This window comes from Squalius cephalus (assembly GCF_949319135.1).
Source record: "Squalius cephalus genome assembly, chromosome: 25".
NCBI classification, from domain to species: Eukaryota; Metazoa; Chordata; class Actinopteri; order Cypriniformes; family Leuciscidae; genus Squalius; species Squalius cephalus.
Genome location: NC_137146.1, coordinates 17,029,967 through 17,057,556, shown reverse-complemented (window position 1 = coordinate 17,057,556; position 27,590 = coordinate 17,029,967). Strand labels below are relative to the sequence as shown.

General features: G+C 38.2%; 1 protein-coding gene across 1 annotated transcript; it reads right to left on the bottom strand.

Moving 5' to 3' along the window:
* Positions 1-2,570: 2,570 nt before the first annotated feature.
* otulina (OTU deubiquitinase with linear linkage specificity a) lies at positions 2,571-6,584 on the bottom strand. Its single transcript, XM_079863004.1, has 3 exons — positions 6,313-6,584; positions 5,966-6,087; positions 2,571-4,400 (listed from the first exon to the last, which is right to left on the bottom strand). The coding sequence occupies exons 1-3, from the start codon at positions 6,421-6,423 to the stop codon at positions 3,980-3,982; spliced, it is 654 nt and encodes a 217-aa protein (XP_079719130.1). The 5' UTR covers positions 6,424-6,584; the 3' UTR covers positions 2,571-3,979.
* Between the last annotated feature and the right edge of the window lie 21,006 nt (positions 6,585-27,590).

Sequence of the window (27,590 nt, the reverse complement as noted above, 5' to 3'; positions counted from 1 at the left end):
AGGAGCTGACCGTAAACTGAACTTCTAAGTATCTGGTCATCTGTTCAAACCTGCAGATTAAAAACAAACACAAAGTCCCACATGAGTATTAAACATGCCATTTCTTCAAGTAAAAACACAGGTTTAGCATGAACATCAGTTGTCAACATTCAGAAGATTTTGATTTGCACATATTTACCATGGTAACCATGTTTTCTGCAAAAAAATTCCATAATACATGTATTGTTATTACTGTAAAACTGCTGCAACATGGTTAAGCAACCATCACAGTCATAAAAAATTAAACTAAGTCAAGATCATAAGACTCTGAAAGCATCTTACATTAATGAGATATTATTTATAAATTGTAATATTGTAACTACACAGTGATTTTTTTTAATGAACGATAATGCAGATTTGTTTTCACTGCCTTCTTTGATCATATTTACCAAGGGTGCCAATAATTCTGACCATGACTGTAGCTCTTTAACGATTTTTTTTTTTTTTTAAATCCCTATGGAAAAAAATTCTTTCCAGAACCAAAACTGCTGAAAAAGTGGACAGGCACTGTTGACGCTCCACTTGTTTGCTTTGACTCTTGCTCTGACTCTGGTGTCTGAAATCACTCCCTTTGGTGCACTATTTGAGGTGAGAAAAACCACAAGTATTTCACATGTGCAAAAACACATCTGGTCATATGTTAAACACATACTGTACTTTGCACACAGAAAATGTGGTTTTGGAAACAGTTCCCATGTGAAATCAATGTGATCACATGTAAAAACATGCTAAGTTAATGTGTTTTTTTCTAGCTATTTACAGTAATGTCCGAAACCATATATAGTGGACACTACTGAGTGCACTCAATCCCATAATGCATCTAAATAATGAGTGTACAACCATGTACACTGAGCAGCTAGCCGCTAGAAATTACCCATGTACTGTGAGCGTCAAATGAATTCCTGCGTTTCTCGCTGCTTACTTATTCAGTGGACTATTGTTAGTGAGGTAATGTAAAAAATAGTACTTCGCGCTTTGTGGTTTTAAACAAATCGGTTGAGTGAATGATTCAAAGACAATGACAGAAAGATCGAGTCACTTAAAGGGGTTATCGGATGCAAAATTCACTTTTGTATGGTGTTTGCATATAAATGTGTCTTTCCAGTGTGTGGACACAACGACCATACAATGCAAAAAATCCAAACAGGTCACTGTGAACAAAGCTGTTTTTGAGGAGGTAAAAAGGGTGTTGTTTTACACAACCATTGAGGAATTTTAACCAAAGTATATTATAAACTTTACATGAACACCCTAAAGAATCATACCAACTTGTGGAAAATGGGCATCCGATGACCCCTTTAACAAAACAGTAAATTAGTCTAAACAAATCTTTTGGCTGAATAGATTCAAGAGATTTGAGTCAGCGGAATGAATTAAAACCCCTAGTAAGGTACATTTTTGCTAGGGAGTTTCCATTCTTTGACTGATAATACACTAAAATAACCCATGCATGAGCAAATTCAAACTTAAAGCTAAAATACATAATATCACAAAATATTTCATAATAAGTTACTCCTTGTACCAGAATGACACAACATTTAAATAGATTTATAGTATTCTAACTAATTACTGTACATCTATTTTCAGAAGTCCATCTAAAATACACAAGGTTAACTCTCAGTTTCGTATTATATGTTCAGTTTCATAATAATGTACCATATGTTAATGTTAATCATTTGAGTTTTAGCCTGTTTGTACATTATACATGGTGAGTGAGGGTGTTTTGCGGCGCTTGGCACAAGCGTCAGCACTCTGAATGTTGACATTGTTTACCAGAGATAATATTGCAACACTCTGTCCTACATGTACATTTAAAGTAACGTTACGTCAACAAACAGAGGCTAAAATATTATTTAAGCAAGCCTAATGTATTAAACGGAGATTTCCAAGCTCAGTGTTATATAATAAGAGCCACCATAACAACTGTCAACATCATCGCGTGGCTGTTTGAGATTAATCGATACTTTATATCGACAAAATATTTATCCATGAATGTTAAAATTCACAAATGTCATAATTCCTACCTAAATGTGAAGATTTCTCCCTTTACTTGACAAGACAGCCATTTTTTGCGTCCAGGAAGACCCGACGTGTATTATGACTGAAGTTTCACTTTCCGTCTATATATACTGCCACAGGAAACCCTGTGAACTTAAGGTTTCTCGAGCTGATAATATCACTTTTTTAACAGAGTAAGTTCATTTTTAACCCTAAACCTAACAAAAAGAGGAAAAAGTCAAGCCAGCGAGTTGCTTAATTTATTTTATTCGCTCTTGTTCTTCATTTAAAGCACTTGAAGAGGGCAGAGCATGGTCTCAGATTAAAGGAATGTAGTGAAATCTGATTCCAAAGGTCTCCACAATCATTAGACGCTCATATACAGTACACAACTATCTTGAACCTATTAACTCAGTCAGTCTAAACTAGGAAAGTTAAGATGACAGCTGCTTTATCCACCCTTGTGAAAAGAACACTTTAGCATCCTTTTACAATAGTGCTTTTATAGAACTTTTTTTTTTTTTTTTGGACTTTGGATTTAAGTAGGACTGAAACATCTTTATTCCCCAGTTTCACAGACAAGGTTTAAGCCTAGTCACAGACTAAAATTCATGTTTGATCTGTTTTAACTTTAAGCAACTTCACTGGCATATCCTAAAATATGTCTGTGCCATTGTTTTGTCTCAAGATGAACACCAGTAATGTTTATAAAAGCTCATTAAATGTCCTAATTGAACAAAGGCCTAATCCTGGCTAAATTTAAGCCCCGTTTGTGAAACCAGGCTTATATGCAATTTCATAATTACTTCTTTTGTCTTTTAAATATGGTTAAATTCTACTGAATATACTGACAAGTATTTATGGTAAAAAGAAATGTAATGTAATTTCACATATTTACAATGATTAAGTAATTTAATACATTTAAAAAAGATTGACCTTAAATGTAATATAGAATAACACACTACAGTCAGAAGACAAATCAAGTACTTTACCTGTGCTTCAGGTCACGTAACACATCAAAATAGTTGTACTTCTTTAAAGAAAATTACAAAAAGATTATTAAAACATAATGCTTTAAAATGTACTTTAAAGAAAACCTTAATTTGACATTACAAAGTGCACTTTTCATAAGTGTACCGGTACTTATGAAACGGTCATAAAAGTACATTTTAGTTCCTTTTATTTCATTCAAATTATCTGCAAGTTTAAAGAAAATATACTTTTGATATGACGTATACTACAAGTGCACATTCAGTAAAATTAAGCACACTTCTTTTTCACAAAGGCAGTCCACTTTCTGATTGATTAAAATTCCGAAAGTTGCATCACGAAACAGAAGTGCTGGTTTATTCATAATTCTGCTGATATTTCCAGAGATGAATCACTACAAAAACAACACGCATAAGGAACTGTGTGCCTACTTCGTTACATAACATCCAACCCATGCTCCAAGCTTAATTACAGCTCAGTTATGGTTATTAAAATAGATCATATTTAACTAAATGGCACATATTAAATTCAGATAAATAAATTACATAACCACTTGATTAGATAAATAACTTTTATTTGGTGGTAAAAGTGCAACTCACTAAATTAGTTTGCAACTTACCATGTACAGTGTTAATCACACAAATCAATATACAGTACAAAGGTAATGTATATCATTATAAAATGTGTTAGCCATATTATGCGTGAAAATGGTCATATCATATATAGAACCATGGGTAATGAATGTAGTGTTGTTGTGCTACTAATCCAGCAAAAATGCAGTTTAACAGAATCACAGCACTTACATAAAAACAACTCCCTCAAGTACACTATTAATTTGAGTCAACTAATGTACAGGCTATTTTCTTTCCAGAATTGTGCTTGTTTCCTGCCCACACAGGATGTTATTCAGACGGTCTGCTGCAGTGTTCACCACAAACACCCTGGATCCACTTCAAGTGTCTATGAGCTTCTGAATGTGAAGTTTGAGTTCTTCAGGAAGCCCCAGTTCTGTTACTAGGTCCAAGGAGCACTTCAGAAGCTGTCTTGTAGAGAAAGAACCATGGGAAAGAATTCTTGGTGAATTTTCACTCGCGCCTCCGGCGTTACCACAGCAGTCACTGTTCGTTCCATCTCTCCCACAACGGTCTGCATTGTTTGAGCATCTAGATTCTTCATCCTGGTCCCTTTGCTCAACATTTAGGTCCTCCATGTCATCCACCACTTCGGTCACACTAGGCAGAGGCTTCTGCTGGGCTTTTCTCATGTCCTCCACCAGCCCGTCCTCATGCGTCTCCAATCTCTGGAGCAGATCGGTGACGGACGCTAAAGCTGGGCTTCCAGGGAGCTGAACCTGACACCAGCACCGCACCGCACTGTGAAAGAAGACATGGTCAAAAACCACAGAACAATGGACAGAATAGATTTAGGATTTTGATTAGAGGCCTAAAAAGAGATTTTTTTTTATAGTTCATTTACTGCATGGTCTCTTTAATGAGTGAATATTTCATGTCACATCTTCTCAAGCTCACACAGGTGTCCTAGCAGAGTAAACAAAGGTGTAATTGTAAACTTATTTATTTTAGTATAATTTATTTAAGCTGCATGATTAATCGTTAAAAGAATGATTTCAAGCACCCACACAATCTGAACGACAACAATTCACCTGTCTATTAAACCTTTGGCAAGTACGATCACAGCGAACGTTCAAATCTACGTTTGCGCTACTGCTGATCCAGAGAGAGTTGTCATGTATTAGGTATGAAACAGCTTCACAAATCGTATTATCATTATTTCTGTTACAATAATTCAAGTTATCCGATATATTCCGGATATAAACATCGATGTCTATGATAGCGATCAAAATGTAGTAAAAAAAATAAAAAATCTTTTAAAAGTAACTTGATGCTTCACATAAAGACCTTATCAATTACATTGTTACACCAGTAGGTGGCGACAAGTGACTGTTAAAAAGTGTATTTGTAATTGAATCATTCAAGAAATTCATTCAAAAACGCTGACTCATCCATATCTCAGTATTTTGAAGTCATTGAATCATTCAGTCGAACCAATTATTTTTTTAAATAATTAAATATAATTTAAATAAAGTAGAACAATTAACATTGTCAGATGATGTTTTTTAGTTGTTTATTCAGAATTGTGGAACAATCGTGATCTCCATTTTAAACAGATAATCGTAATTCTCAATTTACCCAGAATCGTGCATCTCTATGTTATTACAGTATTTAGCATTTTTATATACATTTTAATTTTCTTTTTACTTTTTTTTTTAAAGTTTTAGTCATATTGTTGTGCTTTTACCTGTTTATATATTACATTTCTATTTAGATCTTTTTGCATTTCAGTTAGTTGATAAAGGAACATTTCTACTATTTGTTAGTCTTTAAGTTTTTCATGTGCTATTTCTATTTTATTTCAAATAAAGAACATTTTACATAGTTTTAATGACAAGAACACTAGCTTGACAACCAATAAGAACCCAAATGATTGTCTTATTTAAGCTATTTTTGTTCAAACAAATTCACTTCATTTGATGTTTTGCAGTCTAATGCAATGACATCCATACTTTTGATTGACATCCTGAGAACTTTAGTTTATAGTTACAAAGCGTAACCTAAACACGCAAACAAAAAAAACTAGCACACTAGGAATTGGTTCCCAAAACACTGCCAAACAGGGACAATTCACTAGTATGCACACACCATTTTCTGTATGGAGCAGTCACTCAACTCAATATTAATTGTGAAGCATAATAATGGAAAAAAAAAATGAAAACTATAATAAGTAGTGTTAACTTACACCCACAAAAATAGCCCTACAATTCTAACAACTAGAATAATAATTTATTTTCATTGGAGGGTGTATTTCACATGTAAAAGGCCCTAAAATGATGACAAATAAGATAAATGCACAGGCTTACCTCATGATTCCTTTGAGCTGACCAATGACAGTCATTTTAGTGGCTCCTTCTCTGTATCCCATGTTGAAACCAGCCTGTAGTGATGCTTCTTTCCCTGCATCAACACCATCTCTGAAACCATCCTGACAGAAAACCACACGGCAGTCGTTTCTAGACTGCGCTGCTTACACTCGCTACACATCGTGAATGTTGCTTTTGTGTGTCACCTCACCGGTGTTCTTAAAAACTCTTACATTGCATGAACGAGAACACTCATTTAGGTTAGGGACACAAAAAAAACCCGATACAATATTTCAGTACAAGCATGTTGTGAAAGGTTCATCGTTGATAAATGACTGTTGACGTACCTTTGCGCGTTTTTCCATGTTGTATTTCCACTCTTTGTTCTGCAGACTGATATCATCCACATCCTCGTCGAACACATCCTCGCTAGACGCCGCTGATTTCACCCACGACATGTTTGCAATCTACGAATCGCGACAGTTAATCTCACTGAGTGTGAACTCAACGTTAAAGGTGTCCAATCGGTAAAATATGCTCGTTTCGGCCTCTCTGACAGGACTCATAAACCATTTTCACATCCACGTGGTCATGTGACTGACGTCATCAGAATGCATATGAAGCTGTTTTCTTCTTCTGGTCGCTTCTGGTCGCATTCACACGTCATATCGCCGCCTGCTGGTCTGCTTTTATTTAACCTGTGAAATATACACTCACCTAAAGGATTATTAGGAACACCGTACTAATAATGTGTTTGACCCCCTTTCGCCTTCAGAACTGCCTTAATTCTACGTGGCATTGATTCAACAAGGTGCTGAAAGCATTCTTTAGAAATGTTGGCCCATATTGATAGGACAGCATCTTGCAGTTGATGGAGATTTGTGGGATGCACATCCAGGGCACGAAGCTCCCGTTCCACCACATCCCAAAGATGCTCTATTGGGTTGAGATCTGGTGACTGTGGGGGCCATTTTAGTACAGTGAACTCATTGTCATGTTCAAGAAACCAATTTGAAATGATTCGAGCTTTGTGACATGGTGCATTATCCTGCTGGAAGTAGCCATCAGAGGATGGGTACATGGTGGTCATAAAGGGATGGACATGGTCAGAAACAATGCTCAGGTAGGCCGTGGCATTTAAACGATGCCCAATTGGCACTAAGGGGCCTAAAGTGTGCCAAGAAAACATCCCCCACACCATTACACCACCACCACCAGCCTGCACAGTGGTAACAAGGCATGATGGATCCATGTTCTCATTCTGTTTACGCCAAATTCTGACTCTACCATCTGAATGTCTCAACAGAAATCAAGACTCATCAGACCAGGCAACATTTTTCCAATCTTCAACTGTCCAATTTTGGTGAGCTTGTGCAAATTGTAGCCTCTTTTTCCTATTTGTAGTGGAGATGAGTAGTACCCGGTGGGGTCTTCTGCTGTTGTAGCCCATCCGCCTCAAGGTTGTGCGTGTTGTGGCTTCACAAATGCTTTGCTGCATACCTTGGTTGTAACGAGTGGTTATTTCAGTCAAAGTTGCTCTTCTATCAGCTTGAATCAGTTGGCCCATTCTCCTCTGACCTCTAGCATCAACAAGGCATTTTCGCCCACAGGACTGCTGCATACTGGATGTTTTTCCCTTTTCACACCATTCTTTGTAAACCCTAGAAATGGTTGTGCGTGAAAATCCCAGTAACTGAGCAGATTGTGAAATACTCAGACCGACCCGTCTGGCACCAACAACCATGCCATGCTCAAAATTGCTTAAATCACCTTTCTTTCCCATTCTGACATTCAGTTTGGAGTTCAGGAGATTGTCTTGAGCAGGACCACACCCCTAAATGCATTGAAGCAACTGCCATGTGATTGGTTGATTAGATAATTGCATTAATGAGAAATTGTGTTCCTAATAATCCTTTAGGTGAGTGTATATATATATATATATATTTTTTTTTTACAGTCTATGATATTTTATATATATAATTTACCTGAGATTCAAAAATGAAATAGTTACATTAGTATGAGTATAAATCAAAGTAAAATAACTCTCTTTTTTTTCTTTCTTTTTTAAGTTTTATTGATAATATTTTGGGTAAAATTAAAAAAAAAAAAAAAAAAACCTGCCAAGCACATTTATTGGTCAGGTTTCACCTCAACATCAAGTCATTAGGAAAAGAACCATTTTATACATAAACGTAAATGAAGAAGGCATCTCTCTGACAAAAACTACAGCTACAGGTTTTATTTACTAGGCAAGTTATCTGTTATTCATTTTTCATTGGATCTCTCCTGTTTTTGCATGTGTTCATAATTTCATAATTCATCATTTGTATGACAGACTGGCTAAAAATGATGTCCACAAAGTTCAGCACGTTTCATTGTGTTATCACAAATAAAACAATTGACTTCAAGAACAACTAAGCAATGTACTTACAAATCTTTAACAAATTTTGTCACTACTGTATATCAATAACAATGCTGTAGTTAAACATATTGCCATTTTAATACCTTAATTTAGATTTTGTTTTATTATATTATGAATAGTATAGGCTACCCAATGAAAAGGAGCCTGTGATGTATTTTTTTTTATTTAATTTAATTGATTAATGTAATTTAATTTAATTAATGGAAAACTATTTTAATTAATTGTATTATTATTATTATTACCACTACTATATTACTATATTACTTACAGTAGTCAGAATATTCTATTTGTCCTCCCGATTTCAAATTTGCTGTTTTTACATAAACTGCTCATTTTGTCTTGCCCGAGTTTGAAGAAGTGAAATATTAATTGTAAAATGAAACGTTAATATGAATAATATTACCAAAATGAAATATTAATAGTGCACACAAAAAGTTAAAAAAGTCAAATAAATTCAAAGTAAACAAAAAAGTGTTGCATTGAGCCCAGTAAAAGTATGTGTCCTGTATGACCGCTAGATGGCGCTAGATTCATATTAAACTGTGTCTGTGTTTGCAATGAATTAATCGAAAGTGAAAACATATTTAGTGTAGCTAATGTCATTGCTCAACGACACAAATGCATTTTTTTAATTCTTCATTTTAAATTAAAGGCGCTGACAGTGATTGTTTCACCTTCCCGTATAGCTACTCCGACTGGGACAATTAGTCAAATTAAAGGAGGGAACTGAAAGCCTTATAAGATAGCCTACATTGAATTAAACTGTCAATACACTTTTAAGAAACAAGACTTTATCTCTCAAAAAGTGCCATGTTTAATGAGGAGTCTAATTAATTTGGCTAGTCCAACTCTTTGAAGTATTATGTTACATATGCTAAATAGAGCCGTACTGTAATGTGAAGAGGATTAATCTACCTCAACAGAACTGTGACCTTTACAATTATGCTAATTAAAACACCTCATTTATCTTTATGGTTATTTCAGGACAGGGCTACTTTTCAGGTACGCAACTTTTAAAATAAGCTCTACATGAGACATCTGTCATCCTCAAAGTGCCTTGTGTAACTGTGAATAGTGGTCCTGGTTATAAATTATGTCTCCTAATTCTTACAAGCTCGTGTGATGGTTCAGACAGTGAAGTGGCGCAGCAGGTGAGAGTTTTATGAGAAGAGAATCATCCTCTATTGCCCAGTGGGTAGAAATGTATCCATTTAGGGTTCTTTTCCTCACGGTTAGCACTTTGTTCAGTGCTGATATCAGAGTGGAAAATCCAAATTCATCACAGGCGCTGGAACCCTCAGGAATCCATGGTGAAATTTAATTGAAAAAAAAAAAAAAAAAAAACATACAGTGATGTTACTGCTTAAGACTCAATGGAAAAGTTAAACAGCTAAGCAAGTTTCAGCTTACTAGACTTTCAGAACTGAAAGTACACTCGCTCATCACTGTTAGCGTCTAGCGAAATAAATATAAAAGGCCTATTTTACGTAGGTTGATTTGAATGCAGTCAACTAGGCTTATTTAGATACAGTAATGTAATTATGAATTTAGAATATTAAACATTTCAAAAGATTTATAAATCATTTCTACATAAGAAAATTTGGATTTTGAAAAATGTATTTTTATATAGGCTAGGCTACTCACTGCTTTTTAGAGCTGAAAGCATATTCACTCATAAAAGCTACCTGTAAGTATCTAGTGAAATTAGTTTATTTAGGTAATTTTTAATGATTTATTTGTACTATTTAGGTACAGTAGCCTAATGTTTAAAGTTTCACTATGTAATCTTTGGCCCTCTAGCGGTTAAAAACAAAACTGCACGCATTTTGCGGAAGAACATTACTTTGGTTGCGCTTCGGCTCTGCGTGACTGTGCGGAATCTGCGGATGAATATTGTTGTTTCTCATAACTAAAAAGAGAGACACATTTCCTGCTGTTCATATTCACTAGTAGGCCTACTACTAGGCTTACGACCAGTTTATGGAAAGGATCTCAAGCTGACAAGCTGAAGATGTTACTGTAGCCTATAGTATACCCATTAATAAACATGGTAGGCTACTTCCTTGAAAATAAATTCCAGCACAGTGCTACAGCAACCACAATGAAATGACTCTTCCCAATTAAATGCTTTACAACGAACCCTGTTAGAGAGCTACATATGGCAATGTATCTGTTGAGTAATTGCGTTTACAACATTTCAAATCCTTAATATGCAAGGGTGAGTGATGTAGCTAGCCTACGCAATTTATAATAGGCTTACCATTTATCAGGGTAAGACAAAAAACATGTTTTGGAAGAAGTAGGCTATGATGATGTATTGACTAATGAGTATTTAAATTTTGTTAATTTTGAACAAACAAAGTTACATAGTAGCCTACCCTCAAAATATGGAACATATTTAAAACACTTATAAATTAACAAATAATTTCTTAATAAAACTTATATATATATATATATATATATATATATATATATATATATATATATATATATATATATATATATATATATATATATTAGCTAGTAAAATTGCAGAACTGAAAGTGTACTCACTTATAACCTACCTGTTTTTGAGGTGAAATAATTAGGAAATGAGTATAGCATGCATTAGAAGGTATTCAACTATTTAGATGCAGTTCTTAATAAGCATTAATATGTTTTTAAACCTGTATAAATCATTTTTAAATTATTACACAAAAAAACATTAAAATACATCAAAATAAATGTAAACTGAATTTATATTGATTACTTTTCAGAATTTTAACACCAGTTCTAACGCTTTATAATGCCTTTAAACCACATTATAGCGGGCAGGGTCTTGTTTTTTTGTTTTTTTTTTACGCTACAAGTGATGACAAACACATTACACTCATCAATATTGCATTTTTCCTTTCTTTCCCCCGCACCACAGAGACAAAGAAAAGAGGTCCCTGCTTTATTTTAAGATGGGCTATTCTTCATCTTGTGCTTTAAGGGAACACACAGGAGAGATGCAGCCCGTGGACAAATGCATTTCACCTTGCACAGAGTGCATTTGCAGGAGCCGGACAACAATGGCCCAGAGAATACTCCGGAGGGCAGCGTCGAAGGCCTGAAAATGGATTCCGAGGGGCCTGCGGATCCGAGGCTTTCTGCCGCCACACCTTCCTCCAGCGCCGCACTTTTCCCCCCTCGCACGCTCTCCCTTCCTCTCTCGCTCTCCAGGAGAGCAAAACAAGCAGCCGGGGCAATCACCTGACACATTTCCATCCAATTTCCACTGCCGAATGTGTTCATTTTCGGCCCTAATGGCATGTCATTTCAGCGGAGCCTTTGGTCAAGAATTAATCCTGGAATCAAAACAGATTTTCCGGGGAGCAATCTTCCATCAAGTATTGATTTTTTTACACTCACAGAGCCTGTACTCCCTAATTTAACCTGACAGCACACTGCACAATGGACTAGAGAGCACCTTGGCGACTCACAGAGGGAACTCTCTTGCGTTTTCTCTTTCTCTCTTGCTCCCACTTTTCACCCTCTCACTCCCCCCACCTCCTTTTGAGCAGCTTTTCAAAAAGTCAGGGAGAAAAGGAGAATTTTGAGGAGAGAGGTTTAAAAAACAAAGGACTGTGAGATGGTTACGTGTAAGGATGATGGAGATACGGTTACTGTTTTACCTCTAATTCTGCTTTCAAGTGCATCGCATCTGAGGCATGCAGGACCGAGAAGGGCTCTAGGAAACGGAAAAGAGGGAAATTAAAAGAAAGAAGGAACGAGGGAAAGAGAGAGGAGTGTTTTCCAGGGGCTATCAGGTATCATTATGGGCCTGTTGACATCCAGGACTCTCTGTGCAATGCACCTCTAAGATGTTCTCCTCCTCCTGCAGCCATTTTCTTTCCCTGAGTGGGTGAAAAGGGTTTCATCAGGGGCTGGAGAGGAGGGGACAGGAGAGTCCGAATGTTCAATGTGCAGCTGACCACTAATGAGTGGACCCTCCTGAACGGGCTTCATAAAGCCTCTACCCTCAACCTGTCTCCTGCGGCAGAGGGTTTCCAGTTCATTTTGACACTCACTTGTCTCTTTTAGAACAGAAAAAAAAAAACAAGTTGACATGTGAATCCAGTGTCATACAATTAAACATGAAAACTACATTTTGAAAACATGGGGAATTTACATAAAGTAGTCTTTAAAGTCAGCAAAATCACTTTATAGAAATTGTATGCATCTCATTATTGTTAATCAAACATCACAACTCTATAGCAGATCTGAATGTGAACTGTGTTGATTGGACTAAATAATTTAAGTCAGACATACATCACCGGAAAGGTGACTTAAATTATTTAGTCCAATCAACTCAGTTCACATTCAGATCTGCATCCATCCAATCAACAACCAGTGAATGAAACCAAGTCCTCGCTCCACATGTTTTTCTTTTTCAATAATCTGTTTCACTGGAAAGTTCTGTACGTCACAATATGGAAGAAAATATATGTCAATACTCACAACATTCGTAACATCGTGACTTTAATTAGCATAAACAAAGTGATTGAAATCATGATAAGCGTTGTGTCAGTGTTCAACTACATTGTCCTTGACCGTAGGAAAAAAGTCCTCTATTTCAGTGATTCCTAGCCTGGGATATTAAGCATATGGTAATCTAAAAAGTTTACTAAACTACCGGTAAACTACCCAGTAAGCAATGTTGCATTTAAAAGACATCTAATAGCCGTCCAAACACAGCTCCGACGCCTAGGCTAAAACAAGGCAAAATTTGGGCTGTCAGTGAAAATGTAATAGATGTCTAACCGTAGCCCAAGAATAGACACACAGGCTAAGCAATAGAACATGTCAAAGAAATGAAAACCAAACACCTTGTAATCACTGTTGACTTTGCTTACATGATGGAAAATCATACATCTCACAAGTTATTTTGGCAAAAACAACTTGTAACCAAATTCAAGATTATTTTGACTAGAAGTGGGTTACTCATAGCCGGACTATATCGGGTCTATACTGTACTTAACATAGACGTGAAATGACGGGCAATAAATCACTTAAAATAAAAATATTCGGACTGTTAAAAGGTTAAGAAAATTGCAAATGTATTTATTTAATTTTATTACTTTGTTTATTTTCATTTACTTATTTTTTGTACTGAATACCTTATCACAATTATTTTAGGGAAATCCAGTGACTGACACACAAAACAAAAAAAGTTATAGATTTTCATGTATGTTTCATTTATGTATTTTAAGTGACTGCTTAATAGTGTACTTGAGTTTTAATGACAAGAATGAGGCTTAAAAACCATAAATAAAAATATATTTTTTGTTACATGAATGAGAATGAACTGAGTTGAATCACTGTGCATATTAAATCACAAGAAAGAGCATGTATTTCCAGACAAAAAAAATGACAGGTAACAATTAACTAGAATATTATGTATAGTAGCATTGCATCCCAGAGGCCATGCAGGTTTGTTGTTGGTCTCACCTCCAACTTACTGAACGCTAAAACGCCGCTAAAGATAAATGGAGCGGAGGGCAATTGGATCTGTTGTCCCAGTCACATCTCCATCAGCATCAGAGGCAAGGGGCATTATTTACCCTGCTGATAATGGAGAGGAGAGATGGACAGAGGGAGAGGACTGGAATGGGAGCCCATCCACTGACACCTCAGACAGGCTGTGAGCATCGGTAATTGCCCCTCCGGAGGCAACAAGGTGTGCACAAACAGCAGAGATGCCTGAGTGGCCATATATTTGTGTATGCGCCTCGGAGTGTGCGAGGCAGACGCGTTCAAGGGATACGGCGACAGTTCATTTTCCCAGAACATCGTCCCGCCACACGTCCATTGCTGAGGAGATAAGCCAAGAGAGCACCTCGCCGCTGATGGAAAAACAAAAAGAACAATTTAAAAAGCATCGGCATCAAGCAAACACGCGCGCACATTCACCCACAGCCGAATATTCTCTCTCACTTTCCTTTTCAGAGTGTCTTGACTGATATTGAACAGTAATCCATTTGAGCTGCTGACATTTCATAATGTTTTCTCCCCTCTTGTCTTCCTTCTCTCTTTCTCTCTCAGGGCAATTTCTGACACTTGGAAGTTGAGCAGAAACGTGTTCCATTGAAGCAAGCCGTAAATATGAAAGGATTCTGCTTTTGAAAAGCAGCGTGAAGTCTAGCGTGAGGATAATTATTGCTTTCACTGCCCTGAACAAATCGATCCAGATACGCTGCATTATGGAGACTTGTGCTTTTAAGAGAAGTTGGTTCACAAGACACACTTCTGTTTTTCATAATAGATAAGAAAACATTTAGGAAAGCAGAGTGAAAACAAGCATTGGTGCATTCATCTACCTCATCTTGCGCTAAAGTTCTTACAATTTATAGCCAGAAAATAGACCTTGCAGTCATAGGTTTGCTTCATAAATGTTTTGGCAAAATTAGACTAATAGATGTTTGTATTTAGTTGGTATTGCTTTAGTAAGGATTTTTTTCCATTCAGCTTTAGCTCAAGGTTTGTTCTGAAGATGACTGGCTAACATTGTCTTAGTTATCACACTAATGATATAAAACAATAAATAGATGTGAAAATTTAATTTAAATTAATATTTAATTAATTTAATTAGCAACAGTAATGTGCCTGGGACAACGTATTGTTGTCATTATACAACTATTTAATAGAATACTGCATTTGACCAATCAGAAACAAGTATTCTAACAAGAATTGTTGGAAAATTCTTCATTTTAATTTCATGGCAGGGCCATGAGACAATTTTGTTGGAGAAGAAGGTCCATTGTACAATATGTATGAAGCACAAAGGTCACAAATGTCAAACTAAGCATCTTCCAAGTGGCCAATGAAGCAAATGTGTGCCAAAAATTCATCGACGCATGTTAAAGCTCAGCAAACTTGAACCCTGACGTGATATCTGCGAGGGAAAATGATTCGCCACCTATTATCCATCAGATGACAACATGTCGCCAGCGGAATTTCATCATTGGAAGGTAAACGTGACCAGGTCAACCCGATAACACAAGAAAATTGAACTATTTTACAAGTGGCCAAGTTATTAATTATGATTTGATTTGCTGATCGTACGAAAATGTTTGTTGATCGTACGAAAACGCACTAGTTTTAGAAAAAAATTAGAATAAAGTTCCACCCCTACCCCCACCACTAGTTTTTAAAATCTTAATCGATTTTGAAATCCGATAACATGTTTTTGAAACAAAAAAGCTTATTGAATTGCACTACGTGAAAAAAAAAAAAAAATGCATTTTTTTGCATACACTGTATTTTTAGGGCTTGCATTTTTATGGGCTGAAATGCAACATGGTTGTTAAGCTGTTAATATTTCAATTCAAAACATTTCACACACGTTTTCATTATTAAAAATGCAATAATCCATATTCACCTTTCAGATTTCACTTCCAAAATATTCATTCTGTTTAAAAATACAACCTATAATATTCGACAGGCAATTTTCGGTCTATTTTATTTCGTTTTACAAATTCGCTTCCAAAAATTCAGTGGTTCAAATTCGACAGAAAATTCAACATTTGACATCCGGGAAAGGCAGGAATATCAGTAGATTGCCGATTGATAATCTCCATAGCTGTTAGTCGAGCTCACCTGCAGGTGGTGCAAGTGCAGCTGTTGACGTAGAAAACTATAAAGCAACGGGTAGAGAAACTCATTCATTCATGAAAAAGGATTTACAGAAATCGAGCAAGCGGTAAGTATTTGTGATAATTTTCAGGGCCAGTATATAGATATGCAAAAGCTTCACTGACTAAAATAACTAGCTTCCGACAGATGGCCGTATGCATCGATTTGGTGTATTGATGAACACTGAAGCGCAGAGGATAGAGCAAAACAAAACACCAGTCATGAATTAGAAGTCTAAAACGAGAATTTTTAAAGAGAAATGTTGGAGGAGCTTGAGTTTGTTGCCCAGCCCTGTTAGTTTGAACCGTGAGAGGCATCAAAGCTTACGCTACTCCTACATCATATGTCATACATTGTCAAGTGTTACTCTTTTGGCGCAAGTCAACTTGCGTAGGCCGTCTGCAGGAAGCTAGTTAATTTAGTCGATAAAGTTTTAAATATGGATATTTTTCTTACACGAACACATCACTTCACTTCTTCAGAAGGCCTTTATTAACCCCCCGGAGCCGTGTGAAGCACTTTTATGATGGATGGATGCACTTTTATGGACTTCAAAACAGAAACAGCCATTCACTGCCATTATAAAGCTTGGAAGAGCAAGGATATTTTTTTAATATAACTCTGATTGTATTCGTCTGAAATAAGAATGTCATATACACCTAGGATGGCTTGAGAGTGAGTAAATCATGCGGTAATTATCATTTTTGGGTGAACTATCCCTTTAAGATTATCATGCCAGCACCTCCATCGCCATTTTAAAAGTTCCGTCACTTCCATCTCCTTGTAGACTTGTCTCTCATTGCATTTTGTGGAAGTACTGACATAATCATAGTCGTAATCAGGGCTTGACATTAACACCCGCCAACCTGTCTGGATTTTGCAGGTTGAATTTTATATATAATATACAGTTGTGGTCAGAATTAATGGCACCATCAAAAAAGTATTTTAAAAAGGCATCTGAAATAATAAACAAAGTGCAATCTAGTGTTGTCAAAAAATATATATTTTTTGATACATATCAATACTTAAATATCTGAAACGCTTCCAATACTAATTTTCCGCAGAATAGATACATCATACCAGCTGCGCTTTCTCACTCTCTAATCTCTCTGACAGCGAGTTAACACACAAACCCGCCTCCCCTCACTCACTGTTTCATTTGCTCCGGCTGATTATTTTTGGTGTTATAGGCCTTGAATTTCAGCGTGGGATTGCACGTATTTCCCAATAATTTTACTCATTCCTGCAGATTTTGTGCTCACACCCAAAGTGCGCCAGCATAAAGCTCCCTCTCAGTATTAAAATTGCGTTGTTTTTCGCTGCTAATTGCACAGCGCGCTTAAACAGTCAAATGCACACAAATGCCAAATGCACATAATGTCAAAATGCTGGTCTTGTCTTGGAGAGTATTCACGTTATGTTTTAAGTGAACGTAAAAAGTTGAGAAAGAAAACGAATGTGTAAAGCCGGGTGCACACTGTGTGATTTATAATAGTCCTTTGTTGCTTGTCAGACTGTACGAACATGATCATCGCTGTAAGTCATGTCACACTGTAAGATCTCAGTTGTCATTAATGTCAGACTGTACGACAGTCAAGATGCGTTAAAAATGGACGCACACACACAAGAAAACTTGTCCGGAGTTTTACATCAGTCAATAACACGTTCGGTGACAGTGAGCTGCATTACATGCGGGATTGAAATGGTGGCTACAAAGAAAGCTCTAACGTTAATTTTGGATGTTTAATTTTAAATTAGAATGTCAGGAGGGGTAAATCATGCAGAAATTGACCTGAAACTCCTGTAGTCTGAGCCCGGCTTAAACCAACCCTCAGTGGAGAGTAAAGGCACCCACACACTACAAGATAATCAGGGCGATTTAGAGCCTAATTCTCCCCTTCCGACAATCCTAGGGAAAGTCTTGATTATCTTGGTGGTTCTACAGATTTCCTGTGGTGTGAGGTGTGTTAAGAGTGATTGAATCTGCTTAGAAGAATGTTGGGGCCGCACCAAACTCCGAATATTTATGATAAGAAATACTGTTGGGGGGGGGGGGGGGGGGGGGGCAGGAGATGAACTACATCTCACTCTGTAGATTTCGACTTCATCCAAACCAAACCAAACCTTCATCCAATTTTTAGATTCATTAAAATTTTACAAGATTTTAAAAATCTTTTAGTGTGAGCAAGCCTTAAGCAAGCATTGTACAAATTCGCCACAGATGCCACTAATTTACCAAATCGTAAAATAGTAATGAACTACCATGAGAATGTGTCGCGTGCCTTTACTTTTGCAACCCAATGTAGTTTTGGTCAAAAAGCAATGCTTTGGTAAAGGTGAGTCATTATGATCTAAGATTCTAAATCTTATCTACACCTGGGAATAAACAGAAGGCATCTAGGATTAAAAATGTTGATCATGATCATGAGGTTTGACACAAACTTGTGGAGTTCATGCTACTTGAGTTCTGCTGTCATTAAATCAAACACACCAAATAAGACATTCTAGGATTCATGTTCATTTTTCAATTCTACCCGCTCAATTTGTTATGCTGATAACATTGTTTGTAATTTAAAAGTGACATTATAAATGCTAATTATTATGGTTTCAGACTTTTGGACTCCAAGCACATCTACTACACTTCCTTTCAGTGCCCAAGTCACATGAAGAAACTAGAAAACTGGCTTATTTGGCAAAATATCCCTGTAATTGGTTCAAAAATGGAGCTGATGTACTCTCTCCATGTCTTCCCACTTGACAAAGTTTTTGAAAAGCTTCTGTCTGAATGCTGAAGTCTATGGTTGCAAAAATAGCACATCTCTGCACGTTCATTACAGAGCTAATGGCAAATATGATGAAATGGGACACAAAACAAAAGAATACAAAAAAAATACATCTGCTACTTTTAAAAAGAAGAGCAGGAAGGGAAGAAAGGACAGCGCAAACATCTTCAACATCAGTTCTCAGCCTAATGTTAATAATTTATGTTGCGTGTGCTTCTTTATGATTAATATTTATTTATTTACCGCTCTTCAATTTGCCAGCCAGTCAAGCTTTCAAAGACTTCATGGACAAGAGAAGCCGTCACAAACTTCAGAGTTTACTTTCAAAAGCCTTTCAGCAGAGAATGTGCTTTCTCTCTTAGAGACGGCTCATTATTGTTATCTGTTGCAGCAAAGAAATGAAATATTGATGCGAAATAACCCTGGCATGGATTCCTTTCTATTGACCCTATGGAAATCTAAATGAATTGCTGCTGACCCTGCTGCAGCCTGTGGGCCGTCGGTTTGCTTTTAGGTGTGAATTCAGCATTGAAAGCTTGTTCGGCTGTAAGGAGAAAAGCATTTGTGTGTGACTCTTCACTTTATATCAGCTATTACATGGAAGGACGACGCATTACGGAGGACAGAATGAAAGACGGCTATTGTTCAGAGGAAGAGACGAACCACTGGGAAGTAAAGTGGGTTTAACATGGTTAAAATAGCAAGACAATGTGTCTTTTAAAGGATAAATGGGATTGTTTTACAGAGTTTGAAATTTTCACTCGTTAATCCAACACTCTATGTTAACGATTTCTGAGGCACCATTTGAACTATATGTGCAAGAAATTTACCATCACTACATGGCCATTATTTGCCATCATCATTATACAGCATACGTTTGTTGTTTTGTAGCTGTTATATAAAGTTTCTAACCTTTTGTTGTTTCATACTGTATGTGTTATATAAAGCTTCTAATCTTTTGTTGTTTTATAGTTGGAAGTTGAACAACCTGGACTATGAGTTGAGAATGGGGTGAATATAAGCTTTCTGATAATGTTCCAAAAGCCACATGTCTGATATAGGTGATAAGTTGATAAAGTATGATATGGAATGCTGATTTTTATTAAAGGAAGAATTGAAATTACACTTACATACTGTTCCATTTCAGCCGCTCACGTTCAACGTAGTAGACTAGTGGACTGATTGGGATCACGCTTAGGGAGCCTGTCATCTTCGAGTATTGATAAAACGAGCCGATGCACACATTGGCGTGCGAGCTTTGCATCCACGCTCCACCCCACAGTGCGGGTATAAATACGGAAGTGGATGCACGCACCACTTGTCTTTTGCTTTGGAGCCGATCGGTCTTCATGGCGGTGTCTCTGAAAGTGTTGATTCATTCAATGAGCGAGTATGTCGGTGCTTCTTCTGGAAATCTCTCCTGGTGCTGGTGGTTCTACAGTGACGAGTGCAGCGGTGGTCGCAAGCTTTCTGAGCTCTCAACTGCTGTCTTAACAGCATTCCTTTTTGTGTTTGTTTGTCTGACAGCTGATTGAGGGTGAAGAAAGTGAGTTCTTCACTGGTACAGGCTGCACCATCCCTGTCAGTGTTGCCGCGATCATTCCCCTGTGTGCTTCGGCACTGGTGAGAGTTTTTCATTTCCTGAAAGAGCAACACGGGTGCGTTTGCATCTTTTTCAAGATGTCATTCCACCCGTGCGGCCGTTGAATGTCCCCCTCTGACGGTCACATTAGTTGCATCACGTGTTTGGGATTACAGCATGCTGAAGCAGCTTTTGTGGATAGTTCATGTTCTCATTGCGAGAACATGACTATCGCGGTGTTGAGATCGAGACTTGCCTTCGTCTGCGAAGGTGGAGTCCCCATTACCATGCCCCACCCTAGTAGGCAGAGCAGCACGCTCCGTGTGACAATCACCCTGGCCTGCCGCCATTCCCTCAGCCCGTGATCAGACCTTTTGTTTCTCCGGGCCAGCCGCCCCTAGAACAAGTGTCCACCAACACCGGCTCGAGTTGCTAGCAGTACACCTTGTATTGAGATGCCGCAAAATGCCGCTGCTCAGCATGTATTGGTCTGTACAGTCAACATGGCGACCATTGCGCTACGCTTCCCTCACATGTCGTAACTCGCCCGCCACCTCCTCCGATGGAGTCAGAAGCTTCTGAGGTCACTTCATTCCACTTAATTTTCCGGCCTGCTCAATGAGGCCTCACGACAGCCTGTGGCCCAGGGAGAATGGAGACTCCATCCCCAGGCGGTCCAGCTGTTCTGGGACCACTTCGGCCCGCACAGTTACATCTGTTTGCCTCTCTAGACTCTTCCCATTGCCAGATGTTTACTCCCTGACCGAGCAGAGAACCCTCGGCACAGAGACACAGGCACACAGCTGGCCTCAGGGCTGCCGCAAAGATGCGTTTCCCCAGTGAGCCCTCTTGCACAGCACTGTGCTAAGTCAGAGAGGAGAAGGAGTAGGTCTTGCTAGTTGCCCCTTACTGGCCCAACCGGACCTAGTTCTCTCGAGCGTATGCTCCTCTCGACAGCCCTCCCTGACCCATTCCTCTGAGACATTTTCAGGGACGAGGCGCCGTTGGCACCCACGTCCAGACCTCTGGAATCTCCATGTCTGGTCCCGAAAGGACAGAACGCGGAGGTTCTAGGTGATCAACCACAAACAGGTCGTAGTAGATACCATCACTTCTGCGAGAGCACCCTCGATGAGGCTTGCTTATGCCCTGAAGTGGAACCATTTCATTGAATGGTGTTCTTCTCTTCCGAGAAGCCCCCCCAAAGGTGTTCGATCACTCTGTGCTTTGTTTCCTGCAAGATGGGTTGGAGCGAGGGCTGTCTCTCTCCACCCTCAAAGTGTATGTTGCTACATCATGATGCAGTGGATGGAAATCCATGGGAAAGCACGACTTGATCGTCAGGTTCCTGAGGGGAGCGAGGAGACTGAATCCGCCTCGCGCCCCCTCTATACCCTCTTGGGACTTATCTCTGGTGCTACCGCACTGCAGAGACCTCCTTTTGAGCCCTGCAGGCAGCTGAGTTAAAAGTCCTGTCTTTAAAAACAGTTCTCCTGCTTGCTTGGCCTCTATCAAGAGGGTGGGGGACTTGCACAAATTTTCGGTCGACGAATCGTGCCTGGAATTCGGGCCGCTAACTCTCACGTTATCCTGAGACCCCAGCCTGGATATGTGCCCAAGGTTCCTACCTCTCCCCTTAAAAGGGACCAGGTGGTGAACCTGCAAGCGCTGCCCCAGAGGAGGCAGACCCAGCCCTGGCTTTTCTGTCCCGTCCGCTCCTTCGTTTAACGTGGACAGAACGCAAAGCCTCAAGACCTCAGTCCAGCTCTTTGTCTGTTACGGAGACCAGCAGAAGGGAAAGGCTGTCTCCAAGTAGAGGTTGGCCCACTGAAAAACAAATAGATAGTGGATGCCATTGTCTTGGCGTATCAATCCCAAGACGCACCATGCCCCCCTGGGTTGCGAGCCCACTCCTCTAAAATGAGAGTGTAGCTTCTCCCTGGGCATTGGCACAGGGTGCCTCACTGACCGATGTTTGTAGAGCTGCGGGTTGGGCGACACCAAACACGTTCGCTAGAAAAATAACCTATGTGTCGAGCCGATTGCTTCCCGTCTGCTCCCTTCACATGAAGCCAGTTACACTGTAAGCCCGGTTCGAAGTGTCGGCTTGCTGCGTCATTCCCCTCCTATGTACCAGGTACGTGCACCATTCTTATTCCAGTAGAGTTCCTCTTAGCCGAACCCTGTCGAGTTTCTCCACACCCTTCGGCAACGGACGTGGCGGAGCGTCCCATGCCAGGCCTAGCACTCGTATGCACTGGTGGAACCTGTGCTAAGCTGGGCCCATATGTTGTGATCCCTACGGCGTGATCCCATATGTGTATTTTTCCACGGTACGGCTCCCTTCGGCGAGCCAGTGTCTTTCCCTTGGCAGAGCCCCCTCTGCCATCACTGACTGGTGTGTCTCCCCCCTGTTATAGGTTGGAGCCACCTCAGTGACATCTCATCCCGTCCATATGTGTATCCTCCACATGTATATCTCCCTACGGGCAGGATGTGGCTTCCGCAGCATATTCCTTTCCAACGAAAGGGCACGCTTTCCCAGTGTTAACAAGTCTGACTAATTGGGTCTTGCTGAACAGCATTGACTTCCCTGGCCCTGTCCTATCTCCGCCTCAATAATGTGGGGGGATCAGGAGGCTTTTGTCTAGACACTGGAAGGTGGCAGCACTAGTGGCGTTTTAATAGGGATCCCAATCAGTCAACACGTCGACAACGTCGAACGTAACCGAGACGTTCTCCAACTTAATACGTAGGCTAAGTAAAGTGTCCATTGAATTTCAATAATTAAGCAGACTGAAGTCAATTATTCTGTTTATACCGTGATTACCACACGTCAAGATATTGTTCAGATGTTTTATTTCAGGACATTTGTCAGGTTTTTTTCGGTAAAACGCTCTTAGAACTAAATTCTTACGCATCTCATTCCAAGCCTCCATTGCTAATTCCATAACATAACGTTTGAGGTAGTAACTTAGGCTTGAGCCAATGATTTGCAGGTATGAGAGAGAGAGAGAGAGAGAGAGAGAGAGAGAGATTAAATGATTAAGCATGTGTGAATTACCCGAATCTGTGCGGCTCTAACAGTGTTTGGCAGCAGTGTCTCTACTGACATTTAGCTGCCTCAAAAACAGCGATTACCTCACCACTGAAAAACGTCATAGCTTTATTTTTATTGAACAAAAAAGTAAATCGCGGGGCAGCAGTGCTGACAACAAGTTTTTCTGAGAGTGTGTGTTTGTATTATGTGTGTGCGTGCAGAGAGAGAGAGAGAGAGAGAGAGAGAGAGAGAGAGAGAGAGAGAGAGAAAGAAAGTGTGCTTTCCATAGATAATAAAAGGTCATTTAGTGGAAAAAAAATATGGACATTTCTATCCTATTGTTAGTAATCCCAGATAGCATGGTGACATTGATACAATGTTGAGTTTTGATCCAAACCATCATTTTGGTTGAGATTGACATTTCAATGTTTAAAGTGTGTTGAATCAGCATTGAAATTTTGATGAAAGCCAAGAGAGAGTGACATTGAATTAACCGTGATTAGTAGTTAAGCATGTATCTCTGCAGAACACTAGTGGGTGTTTCTCAATCAGTGGGGCGTTTTCAAACCACAATGGGCATTTTCAACCGTTTTACCCGATTTGCTCTAATCCACTGGGGGCTTGGTTTAGGGGTGGGCCTTCATGATTTTAGCAAGTCTATTAAAAAATGGTTGAAAAACATTTATTGTAGTTTGAAATTGACCATTTTGGTTTTGCATGTGCACTTCTCAGTAGTCTAATGCTTCCTCATTAGAGAGAAAACATAAGTGCATCCTATACAGAAGTCTTGTTTGTTGAAGCACCTGACATACTGATATGACTTCTCTAGCACAGTTTCAAACAATGGTGCATCCACCTTATTTCTCTGTTCCTTTGTTTTGCGTGCTTATTTGCGTTTGATTTGTGTTGTTACTCACTGTAATTAAATACATTAAAAAGTTATTAAACTGTTTGAATAAAGCATCTATTTTTCTACATTCTTAAAAAAAATGCATCTTGCTTTAGTAAAGTTTATTAGGAATTTCCTGAATAAAGTTCTAACGTCGTTTAACAGATTTCTTGAAGTGCAGGAGACATGAACATGAGCAAGAATGTTACACTGCAAACATATCCCATGTCTTGCATCCGTCAGTGCTTGCATGCATAGCACATTGCTCCTTTAGTGGAAGGTGAATCAGCAGCTTCAAAGGGATAGTTCAGCCTGAAATGAAAATTATGTCATCATTTATTCACCCTCAAGTTGTTCCAAACCTTTATGAATTTCTTTCTTCTGCTGCACACAAAAGATGATAAAGTGAAGAATGTTGGTAACCAGACCGGTGCTGCGTTCCAGTCTAAAATTGTCATGCCCTTCACTCGCTAACTTCCCTCCATCTCGTTCACTCGGATGTACGTCATTGCTTACGTTGCACGAGTGCCCAATACTGGCGGAAACTGCAATGGGCTGAATTGGAACGTCCTAAGCCCTTGATCACTTGGAATCAGCTATGGAGCTGATTTATTTATTTAAGAATTTGTTTAATGCAGCATCCAAATGTTTATAAGTGTGTTTGGGTTGTTTTATATTAAAAAAAAATATAATTAATGTATCATAGAGTTGTCTGTTGTGGTGGTGATTAGACGAGATATGTGGTGACGTCACAATCGTACTGCATTGTGGGACATATAGGTGCCTGAAGTGAACATATGAAGTAGACTCGCTCCCTCGGTCAAAATCGAGGGAACGAGGGTCTGTCCATATAAACTTCCCTCCTCCACTTCACGAAGTGGTACGCACTTCAAAATGGCGGCAGGGATTCCCCCGAGGGGAAGTGCTTAGGGAAGTTCGCAAGTGCGTGTCTAAAAGTGGACTGGAATGCTTACCAGACAGTTGATGGTAGCCATTGACTTCCATGGTATTTTTGTCCTACTATGCAAATCAATGGCCACCGTAAAACTTTCTGGTTACCAACATTCTTTATTTGGTTTGGAAAAACTTGAGGGTGAGTAAACGATGACATCATTTTCATTTCGGGCTGAACTATCCCTTTAAAGAAATTTTCATTGAAAAAAACCTAAGCTTTTTTATTCTACAAGATAAACTTGTTACTTGAATGCTATGTAGTTTCACTGAAAATGAACTGAGATATAGTTAATGGCTATAGCTCAAAGGCGTTTGTTCCTCTTCATGAAGAGTTTAGCTCCAACACCTGCATGGAAGTTTTCATTGATCCTAATGACCTTGATTAGCTCCCTCAGGTGTGTTTAATCAGGGCTGGAGATAAAATTGGACACCCCTGCCATAGCGCTTTCTTTTGATACTGAAACATTAATAGATTTTAGAAAAATAAATTAAATAAACAGAATTTAACGATACTATAATCGTAGTTAGAATATTTTGTGTTCAGCAACTTTTTTTTAAAAAGTAAATCATATTGTGTTTAGTATATTAACATTCTTGAATGTGACTGTATGGCAACTGAATTGATTTGTTCTTGAGTAACATCGTGCTTTCTTTTTCAGATTTCAGAGAACCCAAAGGAAAAGAGGCAGTAGTCTGATGTAAGACAGATTTTTAAAAACCTGAACCGTTGGACCACCTGTAGTTACGATATCAGACTTCTGAAGCCAATTTTATTTTTAAAGGTTGAAATGCTTTTGTCCTATTTCTCCCCCTTTCTTTTTTATAGAATGATCTTTTAATATATTTGTGTCATTGATTGAATCAAATAAATTGACTCAACTGCTGGAAAGGTGTCATTTATATTTTAAAAGGTTTTTCGTCAAATTTTGAAATGGTCAGGGATTTGTTGACACATCATTGAAGTGTAGTTGAAATATTAATGTTGTTTGAACAATAACTTGGTACATCAGATGGCAACGTTGTTTGACATTCCTTTTCAGTTGTATTTTCAGTGTTTCAACAAAATGTATTTAGAATTAACATTGTAACATTGATCAAACCGTATTACCAAAGATTATTTTTGATAATTCAACAGCAGTGATGTAGATTCAACACCATAGTGTAATGTTGATTCAACAATTATTGATTATTTGTTCAACATAATTTCAACATTAACTGAGGGTGCAAAAGTGATGTTGATAAAATATCACTTTGTAATGCTGAATCAATAGTGGGTTTTGGTTCTTTTGCTTAAGACCTTTGAAATAAATATTAATTATATTTATTTATATTTATATAAACTAACAATTATTTTGGCAAAGTGATATGGAACGGTAATGTGGTCCAAAGGCCTAGAACTACTTCGTAGCTGCGCGTTTACTGGAAAATAATTGGACACCTTAGTACATTCATCAACCAATCAGAATCAAGCATTCAACAGCCCTGTGGAATAGCTCTATGTGTTGGCCTATAATGTCAGCCGCTGAGGGATCATGGATCTACTGTCATTTTTAAGGAATTTATTTTACCATAATGATTGAATAAATCTGTGCAATATTGATTTAAATTGAAAAGATTTAATCTTACCTTCTCTTAAAGCTTCCCCTAAAAAAAGTCCAATCCAATGTAAAAAAATAAATAAAATAATTCAGCATAGCGGCAAGATTATGTGCATTGAAGTAGATAAAGACATTAAAATAGCGTTGGGTTCAGTTACCTGAGCGGACTGATATACAAACAGCATTGCCATATATCAGAAAGTGGAATGCCACCAAGAGAATGGTGTAATAATAAATATCATTGAGTATTCACTTGCTTGGTAAAAGTGGATTTTATTCCCTCTGTATATTCTTCTTTTAACTTTAAAACAGGATTTTTAAGACCATGAAATGTGAATTAAGAAATCTTTGTTTCTTCTGCTTTGTAAAATATTCGTCAGTAAGAAATGCAGCCATTGTGTTTCATCTCAAACAATTGTTTATTATTAATTATTATGGTACAAATTAATGTGACAGACTTGAAGCTGTTAAGAAATACACAAAGTGCAGCTTAACTGACCGAACAGATATTGCTCTATATAATACATACAGTTTTCAGTCTATAAAATTTAAAGCATCCTTAGCAGGTTAAACAGCTTTGGTTTCGAGGTCTTGAGAGTAATAACAACGTTAACGTTTCAAACTCGACTGTGTCTGTGTGTGTGTGTGTGTGTGTTCTTCAATAAATCTCAAAAGATTTTCCATCATCTTTCGAAAACAAT

What these genes read in the sequence shown, in the direction of transcription:
- otulina (XM_079863004.1), bottom strand. Translation starts at nt 6,423, where the DNA reads ATGTCGTGGGTGAAATCAGCGGCGTCTAGCGAGGATGTGTTCGACGAG. An exon ending in ACATGGAAAAACGCGCAAAG is followed by an intron (nt 6,088 to 6,312) that starts GTACGTCAACAG and finishes GTTTTCTGTCAG; the next exon opens with GATGGTTTCAGAGATGGTGT. An exon ending in CAGCTCAAAGGAATCATGAG is followed by an intron (nt 4,401 to 5,965) that starts GTAAGCCTGTGC and finishes CTTCTTTCACAG; the next exon opens with TGCGGTGCGGTGCTGGTGTC.